This window comes from Myzus persicae, unplaced genomic scaffold (genome assembly GCF_001856785.1).
Source record: "Myzus persicae strain clone G006 unplaced genomic scaffold, MPER_G0061.0, whole genome shotgun sequence".
NCBI lineage: Eukaryota > Metazoa > Arthropoda > Insecta > Hemiptera > Aphididae > Myzus > Myzus persicae.
Window position 1 is genome coordinate 347,063 of NW_019102538.1, and position 10,699 is coordinate 357,761.

At 27.0% G+C, this 10,699-nt stretch overlaps 1 protein-coding gene across 1 annotated transcript; it reads left to right on the forward strand.

Annotated features, from left to right (window-relative positions):
- Positions 1-2,207: 2,207 nt before the first annotated feature.
- Positions 2,208-6,769, forward strand: LOC111032477. The gene is made up of 6 exons (XM_022312834.1): positions 2,208-2,265; positions 2,346-2,522; positions 4,478-4,649; positions 5,983-6,184; positions 6,385-6,506; positions 6,589-6,769. The coding sequence occupies exons 1-6, from the start codon at positions 2,208-2,210 to the stop codon at positions 6,719-6,721; spliced, it is 864 nt and encodes a 287-aa protein (XP_022168526.1). The 3' UTR covers positions 6,722-6,769.
- Positions 6,770-10,699: the final 3,930 nt, after the last annotated feature.

The following is a 10,699-nucleotide window of genomic DNA, read 5'->3' on the forward strand; positions in this document are numbered from 1 at the left end:
TAAACCAGTTATAGTGAAATATGGTATTATTAATAATTATAAATAGGTATAAACAATACCTACTATTTTGTATCTTTATTCTTATTAATAATTGTTATGTAAGTAATTAGTAATTATAAACAAATTTATCTATCACCTAAAATATATTATTGAAAATATCTATAGATAGGTACGTATACATAAACATACAATAAAAAGTATGGTACATTGACATATCGTATTTGTTTAATAAAACCGGGTGTGTTAACTAAAAACAAAACAATTATAAATATTTATAATAATAGTATGTATTCTGAAATCACTAATTGAGCGGTGCGCACCAAATATTAGTAATAGGTAGGTAAAAGAAGAGGATTAGTGCTCTATAAATACCCCGATAACTTCAAGCAGGTTTACCTCGCCAGACAAAGTTGTGTTTATCATCCAAACTGTGTCTGTCATAACGAAAAAAAGGAAAATAAACATTGAATAATAATTTATCTTATCGAAAATAGTATTAATTACATTTGTTTAAGTCGTTGAACCAAAAACCTCGGTACCTACTAGCGTTCTCGTGCTAAGTCAAACTATAGAACCAAATATTATCAATTATTTTTTGTATTACCTAATTTTTTGTATATGATATATTAAATTAGATTATCATAATAATAATTGTTCATTGTCCATTGTTTAATAACGACTATATTTTGATGTATAATTACGGTTTTATTATTGTACACATATTCAATCGAATTAAAATTAAAGTGGATTCGCATATTACGTATACTTGAACATTGAGATAATAAGCAAAGTTTATTCTTATAAACCTACTAATAGCTATTTTACTAAGTCAAGGATAACGGTACTTACTTAGTATATTTGTTTCAATACCGTTTGTAGTTTGTCAAGGTTAATTTGATTTTTCCAGGTTACAATTTCGCAGCATTATTTATACAATATGTAATGTGCTTACGAAAATTAGCATACACCTTTAATTTTATGCTCATAATCTATTCCAAAAAAAAAACTTAATATTTGTGGGTTAACAATATTTTTTTAAAGTTTTTATAACATTAAAAAGTATTTTAAAATAAAATTTAAGTCACGTCGGGGAACAGGCAATATTGCTATATAAGTACCTACTATGTATATTTATACAAAGCTCTGAAGACAAAAAAAAAATGTATTGCTCAATTAATTATTGATGACTTGTGTTATTGATATAAGAATTAAAACTGAGCCAATGGACACACAATATCATTTTATCCTAGTAGCTCCTTAATAACTTTAATCTAACTTTTAATCACCAATCACTTATTACAACAAATTATGTTTACTGTGGGGGTTGTTGCAGCCTATAGCCTATATGGCTGTATGTGCTGTAACACCCCTGTCCGAGTCTTTTAGAGCCTACAGTTATACTCAAAGTAAAACAATGACAAATATTTTGTACAAAAATACGGACATTATTTATAATAAATTAGTTTTCAAAATATAAATAAGTACTAATATTGATAAAATATTGGTCCATTTTATTTCGTCAATTAAGGTTGCTATTTTTGGGTATTGATATGGATAATAAATTATAATAATTAATAAGTAAATATTATAATGTATACTTACACATGTCATTTGTTATACTATAAATAAACGAGTTCAATGTTCATATATTATATAATGTAATAAAATAAATGTATGACAGAATTGTAAATACTAAATAATAATGAATTTTTACTGATATAAAATTTAAATTAATGTTACTTTCCCACGTTTTATTAAATAAGTAAACAAACACAAAATATCGATAAATATTAATAAATATGGCAATTGATTTTAATTTTCGTCGTCATACTACTATTATACGCATTACTCAAATTCTGTTAATGATTAAATTCCTGAGACACAACTGATAATGGATCAATTCCAAATTCCGAGATGACGAAACACTCTTTATCGACCTTTCCATTAGTTAGGTAACTGAAAATAGGCAACGTTACTTATCATTCAGTCTACGAACCATATCCAAGATACACGCTCCACGGTGTACGAGAGGACTAATAACAATTATTCGCGTCATCCCAATATCGAATATCTGTTTTGTGGGAATGTTTAAAGTGTTTTTGGGTGGAAGATTCAAAACCGAAGTAAAACTCAAGTCTACTGATGCGTGTCATTGCGCTGTGATCACGGAAATAGAATATTATTTAAACTCGTGACCTCGCCCAAACATGACGGACGAAAGTTGGATCGACCAAGACAAAACCAAAAGCTACGAATTTCTACTTGGTAAGTGGTGTTATTTATCCAGTGATTGGGTTTGATAATATATATATATATTGATAATTATTGTTCATTGCTGTCTGTAGAACGTTTGGCCGGAGGAAGGATGGCTGTGTACATTAAGAAGTTCGAAATACTCCAAAAAGAGACAGCCAACTCGACCATGCTCATCGATTGTGTGCCAGTTATCATGGACCTCATCACTTGCGATCTGAATGTGGATAAAGCATTACGACAATCATTACTCCGAAGTCTTGTTCAAAGTAAGTAAAAAAATTTTAAAATCAGAGAACTCTCTGCTGTATAGTAAAGTTTGAGTGTTTCCCGTCAACAAGTAGGTAACTGTATTGGATGTATTCAATTTGAATTCAATGATTGCATACGAAAAACGGTTCTGAGCTTAGACGGTTTGTCAGCCTATTTATTTTATAAAATTATTTTGTAATAGGTATATTTTATATTTATATATTAGTAGCTTATTTTTCAATAAGTAAAACAGTGAACGAGTAAACTAATTTTTTCCAAAAAAAACTCATACATTAACATACCTATAATAATACTATTAGGTAGCTGTTATTTACTTTGTCAATATTGCCGTACTCTAGACCGATATGAATAGGTTCGTGGTGTAAATAGCTTTAAATTAATCTAAATATTTAAAAGTGTCATTTCTTAAGGTAAATAATAATATGCGTAGAGCGAAAAGTTTCAAGTCCTTTTGAATATTTTTGAGATTACAAAAAAATAATATTTAAACAATATTTCGGCAAAAGTTGAACTATAAATTTATATCAAAGAAAATGAACATTTGAATTTTTGAGATTCTTAGGTTCCTGTAGAAATAACTTATGACATAAGAATCCATGCACTAAATTATCAAGCTTTTGGCATTAGAATTGAAAATTTCAATATTTATAACTACGAAACAAATTGCGAATATTCGTTATTTTTTAATATTTTTATACTTCTTGTAAAATAAATTGTTATTGACAAGTAAATATAATATTATGAAATGACTGCTAGAATAATTTCAGTAAAATTTTATTTGTTTTCGAGGTTTTTGTCCAAGTTTAAAATTTGTTATTAACATTAGATATAGAAAAAAAAACTAAAGCAATTAGAAAATTTAAATACATAGCTTAAAATTTGTCTAAATAAGTATTTTTTAAATTGAGAGGGAAATGAATGAATTTTGAAAAAAAATCACGTGGGCTGCCTAAGTCATAGGTCACCATTAAAAAAATATAATATTTATAATAGTAAAAGGTTTCAAGTTTCTCGGATAATATTTTAGGAATAATGTCAAAATAACAATAATTGTTAGAAAATAAATTGTTCTTTACTGACGTATTTGGATATCAAATATTGTCACAACTTCACCGTTAATTAAAAAGGTCCATGGCTGTATTCTCAATTAGTAAAGCATTATGTGAGTTATCGTTCAGTATTGCATTTTAAAACCTTAAATGTTCATAATAATTAGAAAATGTTTCTTGATTTTGATACATTTTGTAAGATTTTGATCTTCAAAGACTTAAGAAAATTGTAACTATAACTTGAGAGAACCATGTATAATATTTTTTAGTTTTAACTGAAAAATATGTAATCACACATAAAACAAAAAAAAACAAAATTAATTCATAAATTTTAAATATCCATAATTATTAACACAATTCAAGCCAAAATATTTTGAATTTTTTTCCGTCTAATAAATAATAAAGTATATGTGCAATGTGCTTAATATGATTCTTCTCGTTAAATAGAAACTAAAAGGACATAGTAAAATTCGAGATATCGTTGTTCGGCCTAATAAGAATCTAGGGTATTTGGTCAAAAAAACAAGACTTTAATAATTCATTTTTGAGTTACAACATAAATACGAAACAGGGTTTACTTAAAAAATTCCAGTTTCACTTCATTTTTTCAGTATTTCTCTATTTTCCCGATAAAAAGTAGGCATGAGGAATATTTACTTTTTGCCTTTTTCCAATCGTAGAGGTAATTTGATTCAATTTTCTACTAGAAACCACGCTCAAAGTTGAATATTCAAGGCACGGAAAAAAGATGCATCATCGTAAAACCAACTTGTTCATAATTTCGCTATCCGCTCAGTATCTAAAATATCAAAACACATTAAAATTAAAATTAAACACCGTAATCGTTTCTAGTTTCTATATGGAGTTATAACTTATAAGTAACTGTTTATACATTAATACAGTGGTTGTTTCGTCGGAAAGTGTCGTGCAAAAGCTCTCAGCCGCGTGGAAAACTGATGTGCTTTTGGGAAACCTGGTCCGAGTCATGCGTGAACACGTGTTGACGCAATACAAACACTATCAACTGTACACACACAACGTGGTCACCGTGATGAAGTGTTTGGCGCAAGTCATGTGAGTACAGCGAAGAACGATGCTCTTAAAATTACTAGACAATAATTAATTAAGTCTTGTACTGCTACAGATGATTGAAATAAGCTCGTAGAGAAATATCTAACCCGCAACCTCACTTTTGCTTATAATATAGCTATGCAAAATAAAAATATAATTATATTTACACCCTGTAGTGTAGGTAGTTTAAATGTCTTTATGTACTGATTTCCATCAGGCCATATACTAAAAATGTTATGATCTGTGATTTATAATAATAATATGCTACACACACTTGTTTTTCATTCATAAATACACTTCACGAGGTTAATATTAAAATAATACAATATAAACATATAATACGATACGTTTGTCTTTAATGTGACTTGTGTACTTTAGATATTTTTATGTTATTTTAACTTAAATTTAAAAAAGGTGCAGACACACAGATAATTCAGCGAAACAAACATATAATATTATGTCGTATTATGAAATACTTACGAGTTCCTACACGGGCTTAGACAATATAAGTATAAAATAAGTTATAAGTTTCTGTGTTAACAATATTAATGGTTATATAATCGTGATTTATCCGACGAGATTTTCGTAACAAGTCTGTTGGTATATATTTTACTCAAAAGTGCACATCGACCAGTGCCAAACACATATACGTTTGAAGCGTGTTTAATGGTATTAATGGCAATACTAATAATAATATTATACGGGTACTATACTAGTACCGATGTAGAAATTTACATATTATTAAATGGTATTTTCATTTCGAGTATAATATAGTAGTATATAATTATAATAATATATAATATTATGTATAGGTAGGTATAGTTTTTTTTTATTCTTACTTCCACCTATTACACTTTTTTTTAGTACCTATATTATGTGCTATTATTTACTATTAAATATTGCCTGATTATAATCTGTCCATAAACTTTCAAATTTATTCCATTTGCGAGATTGGGCATTTATTATGTCCATGTACAATATTTTTAGAACATGCGCCGTGCGTCGTAAAATACCTACAAATGGAATATTATGATATTTTGAATACACAAGTTCGTATATGTGATAAATTTAATGGAACGAAATTTATATTTATGCCCGATAAAGGTAATAAAACTTTATTCACATCAAAACGTATATTATCATGTGCGAATTATCAGATTTCGTATACATTATAACAGTAAAATAACAAAAACAAATTACCTAGTAAAATCGTTTTGTAATGTAAGCACCTACTTATATCTCATTATGTCTCGACGGGGAAGTAGAAAGCAGAAATAATTATTTCATGCTTGCGGGGTATTTTATTGACTTTGCGTTGGTTTGATTTTCTCTGCAGGAAAAAAAACAAAGCCAAAGAAAATAAGTTCATCCAGACCACGTATCTAGTGGGCAAGGACAGCTGTACCATGTTGGATGTTCTTCTGAAACCCATGCAGTATCTAGTAAACATGAACAAGATGTTTAACGATTTAGGATTGCTGTTGCTGAACACCGAGGACACGGACTATTTAGGCGAAATAAAGCGTTATTTGACTCAGGTATGAATCAGGAAAAGTTATTGTTTTTTTTTTTTTGTCTATAAAACATACCAAACCAACAACAAGATACACCACATATTTGCAAAAATATTTTACGTAATTATGAACTTAAATTGTAAGATTTCACTCTTAACTTTTCAAATAATTCGGTACCTAAATATTATGGTTACATTAACTCGTTGTTTTGTTGATATTAATAGGTTTTCAACAAGATTCAGAGCAAGCTCGACCTTGTGTCAGAAATTATTGAACAGATCGTTAAACGGTATGAGAAACGGTGCGAGAAAAATAAATCGGCCGTCGAAAATTGGAAGAAAATAAAGTAAATTTTTTATTTTACATTTTCACTCAAACTATTATCATTATAATATAATATGTTATAAACCATTTTACTGTTGTTTCAGAGAAAAACTAAGAAGAATTTTTGAAACCACTTTTATTGCACCTTGTTCGTTTACTTTCAACTTATATTTAAATTACTATTTTCCCAACGAAGAACACTTCAATGAGTATTTGAACACATTAATCAAAACATAATAACTACTAAGGTATTATATTAAATAGTACAGTTTTTAATTGTTTGTATGTATATCACTTCTACTATTATACATTTTAAATTTCGTTAGAATTTATTTTCGTTTAATAATAGTAGGTAATACAACAAATTTAAATTTTCAGTTCTACCTACATTTAATTTAGTAAAATGTAAGTATACAGCTCAATTAAGATTTTTAAAGTCTACAAATTTGCATAACCGTTGATTATTTTGTCAAATCAATCATTTTATATGACTTATTATATTCTAAAAAATTTTTATAACCACTTAGAAGGCAAGTATAACCTTCATGAATCATTTTGTATTTTTTATATTTTGTATTTTTTTTATTATTATTAAAGACCCGCGGCAACATGGGTTATGTTTTATTTCGTATATTTACTTACTAAATTTATTATTTATTATTTTTTAAGTGTTCATTTTTATATTTTGTTTACGTTTTTTATAATATCTTAGTACAATTTGTAAGTGTTTAATTTTAATTTTAAATTGGTAGTAAACGATTGACTTATTAGTTCATCTATAACACATGCTATTTGTGTTCATTATTTATTTTTTAATTTATGATAATTATTATGGCATGGGATAGAAATTTAATACCATTTCGATACAAATTATAATCATTATTTATTAAATATTTGGTACCTGCATGTACTATTTAGCGTACATATATCTATATATAAATATATTATAATACCTATGTGGCTAGGTATACTAAATTATACTCACACTTTTTATTAAAATATAATTACCAGTTATAATGTTTATTTAATTTTGTAAATTATTAACGTCATTTTAGATTATGAATGATTAATTAATGAATTATTTTAATTTTTGATTTATGTTGGTAATGATGTTTTTTTAAATTTTTTTAAGTAATAGAAAAAATTACGTCTATGAACTCGGCCCGCCCACTTTATCTAATCTACTGCAACAGTAAGCAAAAAATAGCATGTAATTAGTAAATACTAAATAATATCAAATATATTTTTTTAATAAGCAAATTATTTCTACATTTTATATAATTAATTTTCAAATTTTAAAGATAGTTTCTGGTTTTACAATTCGTACATATTTCTATTATAGTTATAACTAATTGTTAGATAAATCGGATGCTAAATTATTTTTTATGGAGCGTCTTACTGCAACTAATAGATAGATAGATATATGAGAATACTATAGATGATTTATGAAAAAATAAAAAAATAAATTTATTTGCTGAATAAACACAACGAACAATAATATGATTAAATCGTACCATCACTCTGCGGTAATCCAAAAAAACATTGTTCGAGTGATTTATTTAAAACGACGTCCAAATCGTAGTTTTCCATCAGCTCGGCGATGTTAAGTAGTTTTTTATTAGTTGAACACGAACGAGGGTCAGGTCATACTTAGACTTGTGTAGAAACATACTCACGTACAACACCTATTTCATTTTTACACGTCAGATTAGATCTCGAACGTCATAATAAGACGTATATAACATACGTAACAAATTATCATTATTTACCGTCTATATGTGTAATAGGCGTACACCGTACACCAAACACAACACACGAGCATTTGTTCGTGCTACACAATATTCTACATAATATTATGTGTGATGTGTTCAGACTGTTTTCGACCATTTTTATATCACCATGTATACCTATTTATATGCAGCACAATAAGGTGCTATATTGAGTGTCATACGATGACTAAAACTGCAATTGATAGCTGGCGAGCGTGTTTCGCGGAGTTTGTAAGAACATATAATAATACATTTATTATAATAGACGCGCGACAAAAAATTAAAACCTAAAAAATATAATATAATTTATACAGCAGTTTAATATCCATCGACAAAAAAAAATTCAACAGATTTTAAAAAACGAGCAGTGAATTAATTAAATGCAGTTAGTAAGCGTTTAATTTATGATAGAAATCCCTATATAATTGAACCAAAATGTTACATCATTCCTATACACACGTAGGTATTAGATGATATTATCTATTAGGTATATTCATACATATATATATATATATATTATGACATTATGTGTTCGGACAAATTGTTCAAAATAAACATTTTACGGAATGGACACCTTTTCATTGCACATAAATTATCCATAGGACCATATAAATAGGTCTATGAAGCGATGTCGGCATAACTTTATTCATTTCGTATCTGAATATAGTATCGATTTGGACAATATAAAGCATCTATACAATTTAAATACATGTCTAATGTCTATAATAATATACGTAATGCACGAGGAAAATAATATTATACACTATTTACTTTTTTTTAGAGTCTTGCTTTTATAATTTATTAATATTTTTTTAAATCTATAACATAACATAACTTATAGTTTAAAAAAATATATTTTCTATTAACAATTTTACTATATATTATAAGGTTATATAAATAACAACCATAAACTCGCTATAAATTCATATAGCGAGTAAGACGTAACTCATTCCATACATACAACCCGTGAATAATAATTATTATTGTGTACCTACCTATATCGTATTAAAATATGTGATAAAACTAGGTATAGAAGGACAAATGTTTGTTTTTAAATTGCTTTTATGATGCTATTATGAGTCAATTTTTTAATAAATAATTATTCAACACGAAATTGTACGTTCAAAATTAATTTAGGTTGATTCTGAGAAAATATATCAAACAGCTTATTCGGTTTAAAATAATGATTGCGTCAACTCTTCATTACATCAACTATCAAGTGTAATAACTCAACTTGAAATTGCAAAATTGTTATATTCATATTATTAAATTTACTAGGTAGAGTTAAATTAGGTAAACAAGTACCCACATTCAAATACAAATAAATAGCTAAGTAGTATGTTTTAATTGGTACAAAATAACAACATTAATCAAAAATACTGTTACAGATAAGAAAATATAATATATGCATATTTTATACGGGTCGTGAAAACTGAAAAATATGTCATTAAAATGATTTCAATCGTAGTAACTAATTATAAAATAACATGTTTGTTTAAATATCTTATATTATAATTATTACACATTTTCAGCATTTATACCCATTTAGTTCTATACAAAATATGCATATCTATTACATAGATTAAAATAAATCTAGTCACATATATCTAATATCGTTTGAATGTTTGAGATTTTCAAAGGTGTGCATAATATATTATAATATAGAACTATACACTGCCTGTCAAAAAATATATTTTCAAAACATTTAAAATGCATGTTGATTTATATTGTATAATGTGTTGTGTAATATAATATGGACTGTTGGTGGGAATCTCATGACAATCGAAAAATCATTGAAATAACCCCGGCTTAACATATGTTAAAGCCCTTCTTATTGTGTTTTATTTATGAAACTGACCAGACATCTTTTCCGGAAACATATTACAGTGCAAGGGGAGTTTTTTTTAAAGGGTTCGCCGAACAGCGCAGATAGGGTAGCCAAACCAAAAAAACAAAAACCGATTTAGAACGTTATATCATATTGACCGGATGATTGAGAACACTTAAAATGTATTCACAAAAGAACTCAAGGAACCCCCAAGAAATTCAATTTTGAACAAACTTATGTGCAAGGTGCGGCGCTGGAATGTCATTTAAATGGCATCAATCAGATGATTGAGCAAGTTGAATTATTGTTATAACTGAAGATTTAAATGTTTAGAAAATTAGGAAGTAGTAAGTACAATCATATTATTTGTTTAGATTTAATATATAATATTTCAAAATTAAGATCATTTTCTAATAACATACAATTGAATAAACAAAATACAATCACATATTGACATTGTCATACACTAGTATTATTATTAATATTAATATTATTATTATTATTATTATCATAACTAGTGATAGGGTGTTGATCATCTAAAAAGATAAAAAAAAAACTTTTTAACAACCTAATTTATTTTTCTTAGTTGTAAAAATTTATTTTGGATTTTTACAGTAA

What these genes read in the sequence shown, in the direction of transcription:
- LOC111032477 (XM_022312834.1), top strand. Translation starts at nt 2,208, where the DNA reads ATGACGGACGAAAGTTGGATCGACCAAGACAAAACCAAAAGCTACGAA. An exon ending in AAGCTACGAATTTCTACTTG is followed by an intron (nt 2,266 to 2,345) that starts GTAAGTGGTGTT and finishes TGCTGTCTGTAG; the next exon opens with AACGTTTGGCCGGAGGAAGG. An exon ending in ACTCCGAAGTCTTGTTCAAA is followed by an intron (nt 2,523 to 4,477) that starts GTAAGTAAAAAA and finishes ACATTAATACAG; the next exon opens with TGGTTGTTTCGTCGGAAAGT.